Source organism: Terrapene carolina, unplaced genomic scaffold (genome assembly GCF_002925995.2).
Source record: "Terrapene carolina triunguis isolate 2854851 unplaced genomic scaffold, T_m_triunguis-2.0 Scaffold53, whole genome shotgun sequence".
NCBI lineage: Eukaryota > Metazoa > Chordata > Testudines > Emydidae > Terrapene > Terrapene triunguis.
In genome coordinates, this window is record NW_020664404.1 from 20,753,586 (window position 1) to 20,775,140 (window position 21,555).

At 40.9% G+C, this 21,555-nt stretch overlaps 1 protein-coding gene and 2 pseudogenes across 1 annotated transcript in view; 2 read left to right on the plus strand and 1 right to left on the minus strand.

Moving 5' to 3' along the window:
* The window catches only part of LOC113407724, a 6,200-nt pseudogene extending 1,156 nt beyond the window's left edge, over positions 1-5,044 (minus strand).
* A 409-nt stretch (positions 5,045-5,453) lies between these two features.
* Positions 5,454-10,772, plus strand: LOC112122561 (annotated as a pseudogene).
* An 8,982-nt stretch (positions 10,773-19,754) lies between these two features.
* LOC112109462 (serpin B4-like) overlaps positions 19,755-21,555 on the plus strand; it is a 10,391-nt gene continuing 8,590 nt past the window's right edge. Inside the window, exon 1 of the mRNA XM_024203993.2 lies at positions 19,755-19,922. Within this exon, the coding sequence (XP_024059761.2) occupies positions 19,755-19,922 (168 nt within the window). The remainder of the gene's footprint in view (positions 19,923-21,555) is intronic.

Sequence of the window (21,555 nt, forward strand, 5' to 3'; positions counted from 1 at the left end):
TGCATCTTTAGGTGCCTAAATATCTTGGATAGTCTGGCCCTCAGGCCTTGGACTCTTCAGGTTCTGTTGTTGTCAACAGGGTTCATTATGGAATGCCTAAACAAATGGATTCTTTTGTTATGAGAAGACTAACAAGAGAGTGACAAAATAAAAATCTTGTTGTTCCCCCCTCAGGCGAACCACAATTTAGTGTTTGGCCCACTTATTTGCTGTGTTGTACCATCTCACAGCAAGACCTATCACCTGCAGAGATTTATTCTTACTTATCTAATTTAAGATTGTAAGGAATGGATTTTCAGTTCCTCTGTTGGTTGCACTGAGTTTGAATTGCAGATTTAATGTGATTTAATTAATGTGCTTGTGATTTAATTAAAACAACTCTGACACTGTGAGGATTTAGAGACTGGCAGGCTTTTGAAAATGGAGGGATTGAGGTCTCTCTCCAGCTTTTGTGTCTGTTCCAGCCCACTAGCATATATGACATTTCATGGCCTAGTCACATATCTTGTTCATTCTGAAAGGCTGTTCCTTTGTAAATCCATCCTTAAATTTCTTTGCCCCTTTTCCTTTGAAGTAGAGGGCATTGACTAGCACGAGATTGGTGAGTGAATCAACAGAGTTGACAGGCAATAGAACCTGAATTTTACCTTTAGCAAATAGTGAGATAGTCAGATCATTGTGCAGCTTTTATGCTTGGAGTAAATACCAGATTCGAGTTTTGGAGAATATCTTCAAGAAAAATGTACTGTTTGATACCGTACTTGTAAGGCAGCTTCCTGTCTTAAGAGATGAAATATCCTCAAATATATTGGGCTGGACTCTGTGGTCCCCTTCAGTGACTTTGCCCTACTCAGGCTGCCTCTCGCTAGTAATAACCCCGATTGATAGTCTTAATCTACATTCCTCCCATGGACAGAGAAAGAAGACTGAAGTCAACATTAGAGGCGACTGAGGTCGGCATAAAGGACCCTGTGGTGTAGACGCATACATTAACAGGTCGACTTAAGGCAGCTTCCATCGACCTAACTCTGTAGTGTAGACCAGGCCTCAGAGTTTATCACACTAGCTGCAGAACCTCACCCTGGTGCTGAAACATCTTTACCCCTTTCTAGTTCTGGAGGAGAAAAGGCCTACAAACCCCTCTGAGGAGTTTCAGCAGAGTGTACCCTTTCTGTCAGACTGTTTCATGACACTATTTATAACCGAAAATGAACCACCCGAATATACTGCATGGAATCCCATCAAAATGAAACACATTTTGCTATGTAGGTATATGTTTCAGGCCCAACACTATGGTATCTTATTGCCTTCAAACACATAAAGGTTAAATTGTTTTCATAAATATTTGTGCAAATGGAAAGCAATAGTCATCAGTGTTTCCCTGTGGTGCAAGTAGTGTTATAACTGAAAGGGGATGTCATTTTTAATTTGGTGTTACTGAACTTTCAAATGTAGTTATCTGCCTGCCTCCAACTGGGGCAGTGAGGCAGCAGCAGTTTTGTGTTTCAGTTCAAATGCAGAATGTAACAGAATGAATCAATGTTTTTTCTCTCCCCTCATAAATAATTTAGGGTGGGAAAATACACGATGTCTCTCTGTGAATGGTAAAAGAACAGTCCTGAGATCACCTTCAGTCTGGCATTCAACACTGGAATTGATCTCTCTTCTGACTTCTGCTGCTGCTGCCATGAAATCAACAGCTCATGGCTCTGTGCGGTAATATTTTTTGATCAATTGTAAATATTCCTTCAAGGCACGAGAGAGACAAGTCTTACATATTATTTGGCAATATATCTGTGCCAACTACTGCCAAATAGAAAAGAGAGTTCATGTTATTCCACAGTTTACTAGGATCATAAAGCTATATCTTCAGAGAAGCAAAATCTTTTTAGTTATGTATGTTATCAATAATTTACTCATCTATGATAGTTCATGTTTAGATATAGTCCAGTCCAGAAAAGCAAATGAAAAGAATACCTGTAATCTTGATATGAGTATCTACAAAGAGTCAGTGGGAAATAAATCTTAAAGGATAATAAACTATTTTGCAGATGTAATTAAAATATTTGCATTTATGTCTTGTATGTTTTATTGTCAAAGACCAATCATAAAGATGAATTGTATCCCCATTACACAGATAGATGAACTGCTTCACTTACTTTATTGAAAGGTGATGATTTTTCTCCATATAACTGGTTGACACTTTTAAGCAGGTAATTGTTAGTGGGTTGGTTAATTTCAGAGCTAAGTGCCTGAAACCCTGCATGGATGTTGCTTGAGTTTTCCAGATTGGCCTTGAAAGAAGGAAGAAATATTCTGGTTATTTATCTGTGATTTCTAGGTTAAGTGATTCAGAACTTCTAATATCATATATTGCACATAGCTCCACTGGTGACAGTTGCATGTAATATCCTGTACAGTTACTCAAGTAATTTTTGTGGACTGTGTGTTGATATGAATGAAATCTCCAGACAGTGGACACACAATAGACACTGTGTGAGCAAAAGAGAGCTGAAATATAAAGGACTGAAATATAAAGTTATCTAGAGAGATTATTAAAAAACAAAGCATATGCACAGAGATAGTGATAGTACAGTGTCTGTACAATGCCTGGAGACTTAGCTATATGATGCCCATTAGCATTTATGAAAGTCATATAACCAAAAATTCCCATATATCACATTGAAAGTTTGCCCCAAATGTGTAGAACTAGTGATTCCAATATTGGCTGATAGTGTTAGTTTGAAAACTGTTTGTATTGTTGCACATGAAGCAGGTAAAATTAACACAACATGACGTGAACTGAGTTATTTAAAGGAAGTTAAACAGGGAGTCAGTAATTTTGGGCACAGTTTTGCAAGGTGCTTATTATCTATGAGAGTTAAGAATATATGAATATGAGAATAGCCACACTGGTTCAGAGCAATGATCCATCTAGCCCAGTATCCTGTCTTCTGACAGTGGCCAGTGCCAGATGCTTCAGAAGGAATCAACAGAATGTATCGAGTGATCCATCCCCTGTCATCCAGTCCCAGCTTCTGGCAGTTATAGGCTTAGGGAAACCCAGAGCATGGGGTCATGTCTCTTACCATCTTGGCTAATAGCCATTGATGGACCTATCCTCTATCCTCCATGAACTTATCTAATTCTTTTTTGAACCCATTTATATTTTCGGCCTTCACAGCATCTCCTGGCAACAAGTTCCACAGGTTGACTGTGTGCTGTATAAAGAAGTACTTCCTTATGTTTGTTTTATACCTGCTGCCTATTAATTTCATTGGGTAACCCCTGGTTCTTGTGTTATGTAAAGGGGAAAATAACATTTCCTTATTCACTTTCTCCACACCATTCATGATTTTAAGGGCCCCTATTATACCCCCCCTCAGTTATCTCTTTTCTAAACTGAACTGTCCCTGCCTTTTTAATCTCTTCTATTATAGAAGCTGTTCCATATGCTTAAGCATTTTTGTTGGTCTTCTCTGTGGCATTATTATTTCTGGCATTATGATATTTTCTGTCTTATTATCTATCCATTTCCTAATGGTTCCTAATATTGTTAGCTTTTTTTACTGCCTCTACGGAATGAGCAGATGTTTTCAGAGAACTATCCACAATGATACCAACATCCCTTTCTTGAGGGTAACAGCTAATTTAGACACCATCATTTTGTATGTACACTTGGGATTCGTTTTTTGATGTGTATTACTTTGCACTTATCAACAATAAATTTCATCTGCCATTTTCTTGCCCAGTCACCCAGTTTTGTGAGATCCCTTTGTAATTCTTTGCAGTCAGCTTTGAACTTAATTACCTTGAGTAATTTTGTATAATCTGCAAACTTTGCCACCTCATTGTTTACCCTTTTTTCCCCCAGATCATTTATGAATTTGCTGAACAACGCTGGTCTCAGTACAGATCCTCAGGTGACCCCTCTATTTACCTCTCTTTCCTGTGAAAACTGACCGTTTATTCCTACCCTTTGTTTCTTGTCTTTTTAACCAGTTACTCTTTTATGAGAGAATTTTCTCTCTTATTCTATGGATGCTTACTTTGCTTAAGAGCCTTCACCGAGGGACCTTGTCAAAGGCTTTCTGAGATCCAGGTACACTATATCCACTGGATCACTCTTATCCACATGTTGTTGACTCCCCTCAAAGAATTCTAATAGATTGGTGAGGCATGATTTCTCTTTACAAAAGCTGTGTTGACTGTTCCAACATAGTGTATCTGATAATTCCGTTCTTTACTATAATTTCAACCAATTGACCTGGTACTGAAGTTAGGTTTACCGGTCTGTAATTGCCAGGATCACCTCTGGAATCTTTTTAACAATGGCGTTGAGGGGAAAGTACAGGAAATATAATCCATTAAATTTACTATATTAAATAAATTAAATAAATTAATATTATATCAAAGTTTAAAAACTGCAGGGTTCCTCAGAATTTGGGATCATGGTATATTCATATCCTACAAGCATATGACAGTGAAGGATGTATGAAACAAGCTGAAATTTCTAAACACTCAGAAAGTTCCCTCAGCCCCACTTGCAGCCCTTCCATAATCTCAAAACGCAGATATACCGTTGCATACGGTATGAGCTCTGACTTCTAACAGGGAGGCAGCAGCTAGATCTAGACACTGGGATTTATGCCAATCAGTGTGGTGAACTCCTACTGGCAGAAAGTTAAGCCCTTCTCCACCAGTGCGTGTTTGGCTTTTCAGCACAGCCCAAAAAGTGGGTCGTGCTGGCCAGGGATGGGTTAGCTGGAGGATGCGGTGATTCATCAAAACCTTTAAGCAGCATCCACTGTTGGGGCTTCGGTATAACCAGCCACACTTTAAAGCGGCTGGTGCCTAGAGTAGGGGGTTAGTGAAAAGACCAGCTCTCCTCCATCATAGGGGAATCCTATAAGAGATGCAACAGCCCCTATTGGCACAGGGGGTTGTGATTTGATCTCCCTTGTTTGCTCCCTTGATTAATCAAGCACACTCTATCTAACAGTATAATTACTGATAAAGGTTTCTCATGTTCATTAGTTATCATTTTTCTCTTCCTTCCAGACCTGCACGATTGGTCTATTGGTGCTATGCCAATTTGACTTTACAGGCAGAGGCATATGAAAAATGACGCCAATAGAACTTGCTAAAATTTTCTAAAACAGGTATGGTAAAACATATAGTATTAACACAACACAATGTGGTATTCATTTAGCATGACCTACGTAGCCCAGGGACAGACCCCGGTGTCAGGATTAACCCTTGCTTTTCATTATTGCATGTCTTCTGTCAGATGAATGCAAACAAAGGCAGCTGAAATGGGATTGAAGGACTTCTTTGAGTGGAAAATAATCATCATAATACAAAGTGATTAGAAATCATTAACAAAATTGACGAGACTGATAATGCTGCAAAGGAGTCATCTGTTTTTGTCTTCTGTTCTGATTCTTACTGGAATGAACTGTCGCTCGGGGGAACTAGATGGCAGTGTGTTGCCAGGTAGATTATGATCAAAGGTTTGGAGGCAGAGTCGATTAGTGGCAAATAGCTTTGGGCAAAGAACCTAGTGAATTTATAAATTCCCGCTCCTACGTCAAAGATTACAGCTTAATTTCTGAGGTGGCAAGTTCCTAATGTGAGTTTTCCCTTCCTAAACCTAAATGGAGTTTCTGCCTGACTTAATGGTATGTGGAACTCTGCCTCTGGCCCTCCCATTAGCATCTTGTAAACACCCATAGCTACCAATTTTCTAGAAAAGAGAAGTATAGCTGCACCATCCAAAATATGTAACATCAAGCTAGCATGTGTGTGGGTCAGTAAAGCGCTATGCAGCATTGGGGGCTGGGGGGAGGGGGAGTTAAGCCTTAGAGCCAGGAAAATATAGTTGAGGGGGAATGAGGCGGGTTTGATGAAAAGGGCTGTTGCCCTCAGGGGCAGAGGAGGTGGGGAGTGTCCATGTCTGAGCTACTGGAGTCTGGGGGAGGTCCTTGCCCCTTGTAGGAGGGAGGGTTGGGAAGGCAGGCCTCTCAGAGGGGGAGGGAGAGGGCAGAACTTTAAGCACAGCGACAGGGCAGTGCACCTCAAAGACTGCAGCTGGCATACCTGTCTCTCTCTATGATCCCAGCCACAGTCGTCTTGTAATAATTGGTCCTCCCAAATTATCCTAATTGTGAGCTCAACTGTGAAAAGTGGGTGAGAGCTTGTAAAGTGTCACAATAACCTATAACAATAGATGTTGATAGGAAAAGTTGCAAAAGGGAGACAGACTGAATTACTCCCAACAAAAAGGCCCATGTCTGCAACTCAAGGACTGTGTTAAGATCATGCCTCGAAAACAAGAAAAGTGGGGGACTGGAAATCACTGGACCAAAACTGGTGTGTCAGATATTAGGCTAACTGGCAAACAAAATAATGAGGGGATGGGGCATAGACAACTCATGCCTGATGATACTGGGGTGAGGACATATGTAAATGGGGGGCATGTGACCCCCTCACATGTTGCCTCTGGGAGGAACTTCCATCCCTATCTCGCTGGGCCAGGGCAGCCAATCCCATTAGTTCTGGGGAGGCTGGAGCCAGCAGGGAGCATGTGCCCGGGGAGAGATGCAGCAGGAGAAGGACAAAGCCACCCTCCCCTGGCGGCAGGCCAAACACTGAGCTGTCCTTGCCTGGCTTGCTGTAAGTACCGAAATTGGGGTTGCGGGGCACTTGACCCTGCATGCCCCCCACTATGCGTCAGCTATGCTTGGAGGCCACATTGGATTTTTTTTATTTTGAAAAATCCCCACCTCTTCCTTTTTTCTTCGGTCTTCTTTCTCTGTCCAGGGGAGGAATGGGGATTAAGACTATCTATCGGGGTTATTACTAGAGAGAGGCAGTCTGAGTAGGGGGACCACAGAGACCTTCAAACATATTGGGCTGGAATTTCATCTCTTAAGACAGGAAGCTGCCTTACAAGTATGGTCTCAGATAGTACATTTTTCTTATCTATATTCTCCAAAACGCAATTCTGACATTTACTCCAAGCAGAAAAGCTGCACAAATATATGACTGACTCACTATTTCCTAAAGGTAAAATTCAGGTGCTATTACCTGTCAACTCCACTGATTCACTCACCAAGCTGGGCCTAGTCAATGCCCTCTACTTCAAAGGAAACTTGGCAAAGAAATGTGAGGATGGATTTACAAAGGAACAACCTTTCAGAATGAACAAGGTCTGAGACTAAGCCATGAAATGTCATAAATGCTGGTGGGCTGAAACAGGGAGAACAACAGGGGAGAGACCTCAGTCCCTCCATTTTCAAAAGCCTGCCAGTCTCTAAATCCTCATGGTGTCAGAGTTGTTTTAATTAAATCATAAGCATTCCCCTGCAGTATCTGCAATTCAAACATCGCACTCAGTGCAACCAACAGAGGAACTGACAATACACAAACATGAAACTTAGGGTTCTAGTCTGTTCTCAGGCTGTGTCTACACAGCAATGTCAGCCTACAGTTAGTGGGACTCAGGTCAGCTGACCTGTGTCAGGGAACCCTGGGCTTGAATCTACATTGCATTTTAACACTAGGTTAAGAATTTTCTAACTGGTTTTCGAACCTAATGCTCTGGCATCCACACTGCAGTGCACAGACCAGTGTCAAAGTAAACATATCCTAAGGTGCCTAGTACCCCCTACCCTGCAATGTTGACACTCTAGCCTATTGCCCACCCTGTTTCCTCACTGTGAGGGTGCTACTGATGGGACTCAGGTGCCCGCAAGGCGCACAGGAGTACATAAACCGCATAATGAGCTCCTTTGGTGGCTGTCTCAGTAGAATGACTGCTTGGGGCGGCACAATTCCAGTTGCGCTCTTGGAGCTTGGGGCAGCAAAAAACCTAGAGCTGGCCCTGACTGCAGTTTGAGAAGGCTTTATACTGAACTACCATCTAATCTGAAAATTGGGCTCTCCAGCTCTAGGCCAAGTCACAGTGGCAGGAAAATGCCCATGTCCACCTGTTCTTGGGAGAATTAGGACGTCAGTCTCCAGGGCTGTCAAACATTTAAAATTAAACTTTTCAATTCTTAATATTTAAAATGAGATGCTCAATGAAGGTGTTTTTGTTTCTTTGGGTTTTTTTGGCCAGTTTTGGAGGTTGACATAAAATGAAGGTACCAGAAGAAAAGCACATATCCCAGCCTGGCTGCTGCCAGCTGTGGAGTGGCAAAGTGCATCCCCATGGCCAGGGTGCAGTGTGCTCCAGCACCCTGTGGGCTCCCTTATTCTTGAACCCACTGTACCCCGAGAGGCAGTGATCAGGGATCCTGAGGGGGCTGCGGGAAAGTTTTGGGGTTAGCTCCCACTCACCACCCTCACAGTGCTCACTGCGCCCCTGCAGACGCAGCTCCAGGGAGACCAGGGGCGGGGTCCGGGGGCAAGGGACAGAGAGCAGATTGGGACCAAGCACTGCCCTGCAGGAAGGGGGAGCAGCAGAGCACTTGGCTCAGCACAGCTGAGGAGGGATGACCCCCAACTTCTCAGTGACTGTGAGCCAGCTATTGCCCGTCAGCTTTGCTCCCTGCTCCAGGCAAGCTCCACGCAGCAGCAAGGAGTAGCTGGAGCAGGAAGTGGGAACTGGCTCAGCCAGGCAGTAATGGCACTTCTGGCGGCTACCTTGGCTGCCTGCTCCTCAGCTGCTGGGAACTCTGGGATACATCCAGGAGACTTCTGGGACCCGAGTCAAGCACACAGGAAACCAACAGGGCTCCGACCCTAGGTCCCAGCTTAACATGGATCCTGGGCTTAAATTGTTGTGTAGACATAACCTCAGTGTCAAAGCTGAGACATTGAAATATCAGAATAAATACTGAAAAATAAATTGGTTCTATGAAGTATCACTTTTTAGCAACCCTGACTAGTTATAAGCAACACAGGCAAGAAAATTTAACTTTCATTCTTAACCATATTGTTTTCACCTGATCCTTTAAAAGTGACATTTGTCCTCCTTTGCCTTGTTGCAGAATACAACTAGGCCAGTGCACATGATGTTCCAGAGAGGGAAATTTAATTGGACCTACATACAAACAGTGCACACACATATTGTTGAGCTCCCATATGTCAATAATGACCTCAGCATGCTCATACTGCTACCAGAGGACATCAGCAATGACACCACTGGCCTAGAAATGGTAAAGAAATTAATCATATTACTACGGGGAATTCAATTGTTTTTATGTCCTAGATGTTTAAATGGCTGCTGTCTGATGGTAAGTGATGCTACATTCTTGTATTAGGAACAGGTGAAAAGATCTGGCTCAGGAAAAAATAAGAACCAAAACATTGTCTAACACTCAGAGAACCTGAGCCTTTTTTGACCTATGGCAAGATTTTCATAGACCCAACACTTTTTTTTCAGTTCTTGCTGTCATCCAGTCCTACAAGCAGAAGCCCCAAAATCCTCCAAGAAAGGCAGTTCTTTCAGCCCAAGCAAAACTAGAGACTACTAGAACCCTTGACAAAAAGCCAGGATAGAGGGGAACACTTCATACTAAATTATCTACATCTTTGAAGGTTTCCCCAGCACTAATCTGAAAGGACACCAGAGTCTGCAGCACCAATGTAATGAGCCTGCAGCCCTTACTCAGTCAGGACTCCCATTAACTTTAACTGGAGTTCTGCTGGGACGGAAGCTCTGCTGGATCAGTTCCAAGATATGCTAGAATGCCAAAAACTCAAGACATACAATATGGTTACTATCATGTACAACAGGCCTCTGCTGCTATTACACTACAAATATTCAACACTGAAAGTATTCACTATGTGGGGGTCAGGAAGGAATTTTCCTCCAGCTCAGCATGGCAGAGACCCAGGGGGGTTTCACCTTCCTTTGCAGCGTGGGGCATGTGTCACTTGCTAGTTTGAACAAGAGTAAACAGTGGATTCTCGGTAACTTGAATTCTTTAAAACAAGATTTGAGGATTTCAATAACTCAGCCAGAGGTTATGGCCTATTGCAGGAGCAAGTGGGTATGATTCTGAGGCCTCCAATGTGCAGGACGTCATATTAGATGATCATGATAATCCCTTCTGGCTTTAAACACTGAAATCTTCCAGTTACTGCACTAACCTACTGTAAGAAAACACACTGCTTTACAGTTGAGAAGACACCTGTAAACTCGCCAGAAGCTTTTCAGTGATCTTCACTATATTTATAAACCATCTCTATAGTTTCTCCATTCAGGATTGTGAAGGACATCAACGTTAAGGAAGTTTCATTTTCACTGTGTAATTTTTGATTCTCTCTTTTTTAACTAACTGTAGCTAGAAAGAGACTTGACGTATATCCAGATGGACCAGCTCAGAAATGATGGAGAAAACAGATGTGGACGTGTATCTGCCCAGGATCAAAATGGAAGAGAATTATGACCTCAAATCTACTTTGAGCAGCATGGGGATGCGAGATGCCTTCAGTCAAAAGCGAGCTGATTTCAAAGGGATGTCTGAGAAAAACGATCTGGTTTTGTCAAATGCTTTTCACAAGTGTTTTGTGGCGATCAATGAAGAAGTCACTCAGGCTGCAGCTGCCAGTTGGCTTCTATGACAGCACAAAGTCTCATTTCTGCCATTCAGTTTGCAGCAGATCACCCTTTCCTCTTCTTCATCAGGCACAATAAAACTTAGACCATCCTCCTCTTTGGTAGAGTCTTCTCCCCAAAACCACTCAGATTTCTGTTGCTAAACCAGATTTTGCAGCAGCAGGACTGTACCACAAAGACATTGCCTCAAGTGTCTAAATAACTTGGGTAATTTTACTTCACTTTCCTGTATTATTGGCCAGTCTTTGTAGGTTGGGGAACAACAAATAATGCAAATTACTAAGAAGTTTGCTCTTCTGTTCATATAATTAGAGGACCTAATAATGATAATATTTGGCTATGGCCCTCAAAAGCACAATAAAAATGCACTGCTTGCTTTTTCCAATGGTTGCAAATTGCACTTTTTCTTAGTACAACCACAAAGCAAAAGAATAAGTTTGATATAGAGAAATACATCTCAGGAATAAAACAATTACCTGTGCAGACATACAAAGAGTACACAAGCAGGGCCAGATCTTCAGTAGGTACAGATTGGAACACCCCCATTGAAGTCAATGGAGCTTGGCCATTTATACTATATGAGGATATGGTCCACAGTTTCATAAGTTATATTGACTTAACATAGGCATGGCTAGCAATGCAATAAAACCATTTGAATGTAAATGTTTTGTAATCTTTACATTTCTACTGGCATTTTTTCTTGTTTGCAGACTGCTTGCATGTGTTCTGGAAAAAGGGGTAAAGTGAGGTGTCAAAATTTGCAGGTGAAGAGCTACAAAAGAACCTCTCAGAACTGGGTGACTAGGCAACAAAATGGCAGATGAAATTCAATGTTGATAAATGCAAAGTAATGCACATTGGAAAACATAATCCCAACTATACATATAAAATAATGGGGTCTAAATTAGCTCTTACAACTCAAGAAAGAGATCTTGGAGTCACTGTGGATAGTTCTCTGAAAACACCCACTCAATGTGCAGCGGCAATCAAAAAAAAGCTAACAGAATTTTGGGACTCATTAACAAAGGGATAGATAATAGAACAGAAAATATCATGTTGCTTCTATATAAACCCATGGTATGCCCACATCTTGAATACTGCGTGCAGATGTGATCACCCCATCTCAAAAAAGATATATCGGAATTGGAAAAGGTTCAGAAAAGGGTAACAAAAATGATTAGGGGTATGGAATGACTTCCGTATGAGAAGAGATTAATGACTGGGACTTTTCAGCTTGGAAAAGGGATGACTAAGGAGGGATATGATAGAGGTCTATAAAATCATAACTGGTGTGGAGAAAGTAAATAAGGAAGTGATATTTACTCCTTCTCATAACACAAGAACTAGGGGTCACCAAATGAAATTAATAGGCAGCAGCTTTAAAACAAACAAAAGATAGTATTTCTTCACACAATGCACAGTCAACCAGTGGAACTCTTTGCCAGAGGATGTTGTGAAGACCAAGAATATAACAGGGTTCAAAAAAGAACTAGATATAAATTCATGGAGGATAGGTCCATCAGTGGCTATTAGCCAGGATGGGCAGGAATGGTGTCCCTAGCCTCTGTTTGCCACAAGCTTGGAATGGGCGACGGGATGGATCACTTGATGATTACCTTTTCTCTTCATTCCCTCTGGGGCACCTGGCATTGGCCACTGTCTGAAGACAGGGTACTGGGCTAGATGGACTTTTGGTCTGACCCAGTATGGCGTTCTTATGTTTTTATGTTCTGTTTCCTCTGTAGGTAACATACCAATGGGCAAGTGCTGTACAAGAAACAACTGTGTAAAATATAAGAAATAAAATGCATTTCCTTACAACCATCTACTTTGTAATAATTTTACTTTCAGCTAGCATCAAACTAGGGACTAATTCTCCACTGCCATCTTCTAGTTTTATGATGGAGTAACCTCACTGAAATCAATGGAGTCACACTGGTGTAAACTAGGGCAATGGAGAATCAGGCCCTAAATATTTATTTGTAACTATTGTGCAGTATGTTTATGCAGAACCCATATCTTCATAAAATTTGGTGTTAGAGCTGTTTGTGCAAATTCCCAGCAATCAGTTACAGTGGAATAAAATATTAGAAGCACAGAGCTTTTGGAGTGGTTTCCTACCTTTTCTGGGGATGCTCCTAACTTTTTGAATTCAGGGCAGAGATTAAATAAACTGGGTACACTAGTGAACCTCCAGGTATATTGAAAATATTCCGGCCTGCCTGCAAGCACTTTGGAAGTCCATGTTTCTAGGACGCAGCACACACCTTTCTTCTTGGTTCTACTTCCTGAATGGGAAAAGAACAAACATGAAATAACATTACATAAGGGTTTGTTTATTTTATTATACTCACTATGACTGCATGAACACATTCCATCTAAATACTGTCCTGTTGAATATAACATGATAAAGCTGTGTGCTAAAATATGACCCCAAAGAAGTCCCTTTTATGGTATACATCTGTACAGACACACTTTCAAGAAAAGGGCTCCTTCATACAGCTAACAGCCTTGGATTTTCAAAATACAAGACCAACCTATGCAGAATGAAGGTGCCTGTTTATTTCAGAATTCCTTTTCTGCTATCTTGGAGAGAGGCAACTCTTGGCTGCACATAAGCTATTAATTTTCATGCTGGGTCTCAGCATGAAATAAACAAACAAAAAACCCTTTGATTTAAAAAAAAAGTTTCTACACTTCAGCATCCAGTGCACTGAGTGCGGATCAGTTTGTGTATCAAGGGATGTTCTTTAGCCCAGCCTTTACATTAAAAAGGGATACTAGCCCTCATCCTTCAGTACACACAGCTGCCTTGAATTAGAGAGAAACGTCCAACATGGGAATATTTTAGCGCTCATTCCATGCATTCTTTGACAACCCCATTTTGGGAGTCTTACGTCCTCCACTTAAACATCTGGTATTGGTCACTGCTGGAGACCGAATACCAGGCTCAGTTTGATTGTTTGTCTGATCTGGCATGGCAGTATCCATATTCCTAATGGTTTTAAATTAGGATGGTGGAGTCACAAGGCCTAATTGATCCCTGCATTACTCCAGTTTTACACTGGTATGTCTCATCTGAAATCTATGGAGTTACACTGGTTTAAGACTGGAATAATGCAGTGGAGAATCAGGCCACACAGAACACCAATCCAGCAGAAAGACAGATATTTGTGTTGTTTGGTGTAAGTTAAATAGTAGCTATACTTATTTTAAACAAAAGAGAGTCGCAATGGACAACATCACCAGCCATTCTTACAGTTGGCCACTTGGTGATATTTTTGCTCATTCTATGTCTAAAATACCATATCTTATAAGATCATTGTATTCATCTTCTAAATCTCTAAGATTGCTGTTTAAAATACATACAATGGATCAATAATCAGGTCAAACTTTACAACAATAATTTCTGGAAAGTGGTCGGGAGGAAGAGAAGGCTTAGGTGGGGAAACATATTGGGCACTAGGGGTGGAGAATTAAGGCTAGAAGGAAATGGAGGTGCAATCTCATTTTATTTCTAAACTTATTTATTGCCAAACAAATATATGGTATGTCAACAATCAAGGCAAACATTACAACAGAAAGTTCTGGAAATTGGTGGGGAGGAGGTGTAAGCATAAGTGGTGAAACATATAGACCTGTAAGAGTGGATGATGTAGGCTGGAAGGAAGTGCAACTGTTCTATATATCTAAACATATCAATTGCCTAACAAACAGGCCCAGAACTTGGCCGAGGACACAAGTAATTCCTTCTCTCTCACAGGAATCTAAGGTAATGTAGATATTTGTGTAGACACAATTAGTTTTCTTTGAAACTTATTCTGAATTAGTGAAACCCTGGGCAGATTAAATGATAACATCCATGTCAGGCAGTAAAACAGGGCTTGAACATTTTCATCATGAGTTTAGTTTAGATTTCTGTTTTTAGAAAACAGAGTGTAAGAATTATAAACTTGCAGCGTTTTAAGAAAAGATACTGATATGGGGCCAGATGAATCAAAGGAAGAATTTTCTTGAGTAGATGATAATCTTGTTCCTTAAAATCTTGAATTGGATAAATAAGGATAAATCTCTGCGGGTGGTAGTTCTTTCTCTGAGATGGCACAACACAGAAAATTCGTGGGCCAAGGACTAAATTGTTGTTCCCCTGAGGGGGAAGAAAAAAGATATTTTTAGTTTGCCACCTTCTTGTTTGATTTCTCATGACAAAAGAATCCATGACTTAGTATGTGTTTGGATACTCCATAATGAACCATGTTGACAGTCAGGGAAACCTAAGAGGCCAAGGCCTGAGAGCCAGATGATCAAAGGTATTTAGGCAACTAAAGATGTATATTGGTGTGTACTGGGATTTTCTAAAGCACCTAAGCAGGTTAGGTGCCTAAGTCCTATTGAAATCAATCTTTAAATAATAATAAAGACCATGCATGATTTGCGTGTCATACAAGTATCTAAGGATCGATTTACAGCAGAGACTATAGATCAGATATTCTAAGGGAGTCTGGAATTATTGTCAACTAGATACATTTTCCAGTTGCTGAGGAAAGTTAGTTTGCCCTTATACAGAGAAAACAACACAAGCTGGAGACTAAGGTAAAATCCTGGACCTACTGAATTCAACTGGAGTTGTGTGGTTGTTGTCAACTGAGCCAGGATTTCACCCCAAATCCCTGAGGGTATCAGATTCTGACAGTGAGTAGCAACTCACTGCTTGAGTAGTCCCATTGAAATGAACAGGACTACTCCAGGAGAAAGTCCTATTCAACATCCGTAAGGGTCTTTGAAATCAATTGGACTACTAAAAGAGGAAGGCATTACTCAATTTCAGTCCACATATCAGAATCTGACCCCTAGTATTTTCTTAGTCCTTAATCTGGCCAAAACTTTCACCAACTCCAATGGGAATGTAGACAGTACAAGTTCTGAATAAAGACAAATTAACTATTTTTTTTTCATGATAGTACTAAATTCCATATTGATGCACAACATGTTTATAGGAAATGAAAAATGTTGTATGTCCATTTGGCAAATCATTAGCAGAGGAGAACATTAAGCTGGGAAATACACAGGTTCCTGCAAACCAGAGTCAGCAGGAAACCACAACTAAATTGCAGTTGTCTAAAAGAGATACTGTTTTACAGCTATAAATATGGAGGACAGAAGACTATAGCTGGGTTTAAAAAATTAATTAATAAATCCAGTTACAATTACCAGGTGAGACAATATATATATGTGGTCAATCAAACACATGTCATTCAGAAATCTATGGGTCTTTGGAAGCCCTGTGCTTCCTATAACAGATATCAGGGTAGTAAGGAAGTGCGGAGGACTGAAGAAGAAAACAATAGTTAACCAGTACATTGAGGAAGGGTCCTTCTTTGTCCCCCAAAAACAAAAATCAAGAACTACTAATCCAGTAATCAAAAAAATGTGAATTCAATGGAGTTTCTTATATGAATAAAATTATGCATGTTCCTTTTCACTACCCACACTCTGTTCATTACTTTTGGCTACAGTGGCTCTTTGGCAGTAGAGGATCCCTCTGTGGAGAAGGATTCCCAAGGGGGCTGAATCCACCATATTTAGGGCAGGTCTGTGTTGGAGGATCAGTGCAAATATACAGCAAAGGGGGGTAGACTCTGACTCCTAGTGTCTTATCTTTCCTGGAGTCCACACAGATTATACAAGAATGGTAATTACATTTTCTGAATGACAAAAGTTATTCTAGGGATTGCATTCTAATTAGTTATGAAAGTTACCTTTAAGCAACCATTTGGACATAATAAATAATAATTTTGGATATATGATAATGCCAGTGGGTGTTGCAAATGCTTTATATCCCCAAATCTTGCAAGATACCCCACCATAATCTTCAAACTTCATCTCTGATGGCCAGGTAAGCATTTCTTCCATTTAAGTTTAACATTTTAGTTACTGTTATAATTGGTGAAGGGAAGTTTTGTAAGTCCTTTCTCATACTCAATCCATTTTAGGATTGTACAGATTAGTCCAGCTGTCCAGAATTTTACATCCCCAGAGGATTGTGTATTAAAGTTGCAAGGCTGGGGCTCAGGAGTCTATTCCTGCCTGTGTGACTGTGGGCAAGTCACTTTGGCAAAATTTTCAGATGTGGGTGCCTAAAAGTTATCATTTAAACCCAGATTTAGGTACCTAAATAAACAACCTGCTTTTCAGAAGGCCTGATCCCCACAGATCCTGTTGGTTTAAGGTAAATTACGATGCATTTATATCAGTGTAAGAGCAAAATTTGGCTTGCAGAATTTACATAAAATGTTGCAGGTGTCACCACTTTCCAAAGCCTATCACATTGCTACAGATAATCATCAACTCTTGTGAAATGTGTAATTTGCCAGCTGTTGATGATTAGGAAAAGAAATTCTCAGTAATTTTCTTACTTTTTCCATAACAAAGCATTTTGCATTAACAATAACACACAAACTTCTCTTCTCAGCCTCAGATGTCAGTAAATCTGTGCATATTTTTGAAAAGAGTCTGAGTTGGAAATGAAATATTTAAGTAAGAAAAATCACAGAATCATAGGAATGGAGGACTGGAAGGGATCTGAACAGGTCATCTAGTCCAGTCTCCTGCCCTGAGGCAGGACTAAGTATTATCTAGACCATCCCTGACAGGTGTTTGTCTAACCTGTTCTTAAAACCTTCCAGTGATGGGTGGTCAGTTCATGATCTGTTCCTCCTTGCATTTTGCTGTGACCCTGGGAGAACCTTTCCCAGACGTGAAGAAGAGCTCTGTGTGTCTTAAAAGCCTGTCTCGCTCACCAACAGAAGTTGGTCCAATAATAGAGGATACCTCACCCATTTTGTCTCCCTTGCAATTAGGAAGTTTTTCCTAATGTCAGATCTAAATATCCCTTGCTGCGATTTAAATCCATTACTTCTTGTCCTGTCCTCAGTGGCTAAGAACAATTTATCACTTTTCTTGTTATAATAACCTTTTACGTACTTGAAGACTGTGATCATACCCCCCTCAGTCTTCTCTTCTCCAGACTAAACAACCCAACTTTTTCAATCTTTCCTCATAAGCCATGTTTTCTAGACTTTTAATATTTTTGTTTTGATCTTCTCTGGACTTTCTCCAATTTGTTCACATCTTTCCCAGTTGTGGTGCCCAGAACTGTTGGGGCCTTATCAGTGCTGAGTAGAGTGGAAAAATTATTTCTCACGACTTGCTTACAAAATGAAAGGTGATGTTGTATAACACAATTTCAGAGAGACAACAGTGGATTAGAATTTGGAAGGGGAAAGCCACTAGATCACCCACTTGCATAGTGAAGAATCTCACCTAAGATGAGGGAGACCCACATCCAATTACTAATTTATATTAAGTGGAAAAGCTTCAGTGGGAGAGACTCACTGCAGACTACCCGATAGCCTAGGCCTCACAGCATTCTCCTGAGCAGTGAGAGATTCAAATTCAACTCACTGTTCCAAATCAGGCAGAGGGGGTAACTGAACCTCAGTCTCCTACATCCCAGGTGTATGCCCTAACCTTTGGGCAGAAGTTAAACAGGACATCGCCACCACCTATATACTGGGCTAAAGATGGGGGGGGGGGAGGGACAAGGAGCACAGCACCAGCCACTTATCAAATCTAACCTGAAATGTTTTTTTGGCCCAAACTCTTTGGTAAATTTGTGTCAAATTTGTGAATAGTTTCAGATTGACCAAGATTACATTTTTTAGCAGATAAACTACGTGTCAGAAAAACTTCATACAGGTCTTTTTATCTATTTGTGAAAGTCTTGGAATACCTCCCTGGGAAGAAATCAAGGGTATCTCTTTTCAGAGTTAATGGAGACAGATTAGAGTATTATGTTCCTATCAGTCAACCCCAGTTGGAAAATGTATTGCAATAAATAGATGTTCACACATTTTACACAGTGTATATTTCTTTTATAATAGAATAAGCTGATTCATTAATACCTTATCACCTATTAATCAGATCATTCTCTACCCATTGTCTGTTGTTGTTACCTAGACACCAGGGGTCAAATTAGGCTCTCATTTACACCTGTGTATATCTGGATCAACTCCTCCGAAGTTGCTCTAGCTATATCTGGGTGCAAAAGAGAGCCTAATGTGGCCCTGATCACATACAAACAGAAATTGGAGCATCCAGTAATCCCTCTCAGAAAGCCTGATTTTGAACTCATACTGCTGTAAATCATGAGTAAGTCCCCTGAAGTCAGATGGGGAGATGCATCAGTGTGTTTCATTGCTCTAAGAAACTGTGTTGGTAGAAGATTTTACTCATTGTAGCATTGTACATTAGCCACAGAAGTGGAAGAAAAAGGATGGTCTCAATTTCCTGAGTGGAGAATTGGAGATGAGGCAGTTTCCTTAATGGGAATTCTTTTTTTAAATGTCTGTATCACAATCTTCCCAAAACTTATGCCCATTTCAAGCCTGAGGCCAGACACGTGTGTATAACTAGCAAGAAAGCCATTGAAACCTTCTGATGCAGTAAGAGGTTGAGAAAAGAGACTGTTGAACTCTGTTGATGTACATTGGCCAAACCGGACAGTCTCTACGTAAAAGAATAAATGGACACAAATCAGATGTCAAGAATTATAACATTCAAAAACCAGTTGGAGAACACTTCAATCTCCCTGGCCACTCGATTACAGACCTAAAAGTCGCAATATTACAACAAAAAAATTTCAAAAACAGACTCCAACGAGAGACTGCTGAATTGGAATTAATTTGCAAATTGGACACCATTAAATTAGGCCTCAATAAAGACTGGGAGTGGATGGGCCATTACACAAAGTCAAACTATTTCCCCATGCTTATTTCCTCTCCCCTCCCCCCCGCCCCACAGTTCCTCACATCTTCTTGTCAACTGCTGGAAATGGGCCATTTTCATTACCACGATAAACATTTCTTTTTCTCTCCTGCTCAATAGCTCACCTTAACTAATCACTCTCATTATAGTGTGTATGGTAACACCCATTGTTTCATGTTCTCTGTGTATATATGTATCTTCCTCCTGTATTTTCCACTGCATGCATCCGATGAAGTGGGCTGTAGCCCACGAAAGCTTATGCTCAAATAAATTTGTTAGTCTCTAAGGTGCCACAAGTACTCCTGTTCTTTCTGTTGATTTGGTTTATGTTTTTCCTCTGCAGCTTTTCATTTTCACAATGAGCTCCATCAGTGAAGCAACTACCAAATTTGCCCTTGACTTTTTCAAAGTATTGAACAAAGATCATCCATCTGACAATATCATCTATTCTCCTTTGAGTATCTCAGCTGCCCTGGGCATGGTCCTTCTTGGGGCCAGAGGTAATACTGCCACCCAGATACAAAAGGTAGGTGTCAATAAGTCAGTTGTTTTATACCTTCATTTTTGTTCAATAATGGCAGACCATTCCCTCGTGCAATGTCACCTGAGCTCCTCAAGCCTTTTCTTTTCTGCTAACTCAGAGCAGTTTCCTTTTCCAGGGGTAATAAAGCCTGCACAAGCAGCAATTGCCCTAGTTACGGTCTGAAAGGCAATTCTATATTGAATGGAATTGAACTTTATGGGGTTGAAAAGGTGCCTGGCAGAAGCTGCAGGCTGAGTATACCTAGACTTTAGTAAGGCATTTGATACGGTCTCGCATGATATTCTTATCGACAAACTAGGCAAATACAATTTAGATGGGGCTACTATAAGGTGGGTTATAGTAGCCCCATCTGGATAACTGGCTGGATAACCGTACTCAGAGAGTTGTTATTAATGGTTCCCAATCCTGCTGGAAAGGCATAACGAGTGGGGTTCCGCAGGGGTCTGTTTTGGGACCGGCTCTGTTCAATATCTTCATTAACGACTTAGATATTGGCATAGAAAGTACGATTATTAAGTTTGCGGATGATACCAAACTGGGAGGGATTGCAACTGCTTTGGAGGACAGGGTCATAATTCAAAATGATCTGGACAAATTGGAGAAATGGTCTGAGTTAAACAGGATGAAGTTTAACAAAGACAAATGCAAAGTGCTCCACTTAGGAAGAAAAAATCAGTTTCACACATACAGAATGGGAAGAGACTGTCTAGGAAGGAGTATGGCAGAAAGGGATCTGGGGGTTATAGTGGACCACAAGCTAAATATGAGTCAACAGTGTGATGCTGTTGCAAAAAAAGCAGACATGATTCTGGGATGTATTAACAGGTGTGTTGTGAGCAAGACACGAGAAGTCATTCTTCCGCTCTACTCTGCTCTGGTTAGGCCTCAGCTGGAGTATTGTGTCCAGTTCTGGGCACCGCATTTCAAGAAAGATGTGGAGAAATTGGAAAGGGTCCAGAGAAGAGCAACAAGAATGATTAAAGGTCTTGAGAACATGACCTATGAAGGAAGGCTGAAAGAATTGGGTTTGTTTAGTTTGGAAAAGAGAAGACTGAGAGGGGACATGATAGCAGTTTTCAGGTATCTAAAAGGGTGTCATAAGGAGGAGGGAGAAAACTTGTTCACCTTAGCCTCTGAGGCTAGAACAAGAAGCAATGGGCTTAAACTGCAGCAAGGGAGGTCTAGGTTGGACATTAGGAAAAAGTTCCTAACTGTCAGGGTGGTTAAACACTGGAATAAATTGCCTAGGGAGGTTGTGGAATCTCCATGTCTGGAGATATTTAAGAGTAGGTTAGATAAATGCCTATCAGGGATGGTCTAGACAGTATTTGGTCCTGCCATGCGGGCAGGGGACTGGACTCGATGACCTCTCGAGGTCCCTTCCAGTCCTAGAATCTATGAATCTATGAATCTATGAACATAATTGTGAACTGGAAATAACATTTTCAGCCCAAGAACAAGAGATTTCCCACCTCAAGCCCTGATCTTGCAACCATTCCATACATGTGTGTCATTACACACATGAGTAGTGCATAATGGTACTTGGGTGTGTTATTGTTTGTGAGACGATGGCCTATGTCAGGGGTTCTCAAACTAGGGGTCGGGACCCCTCAGG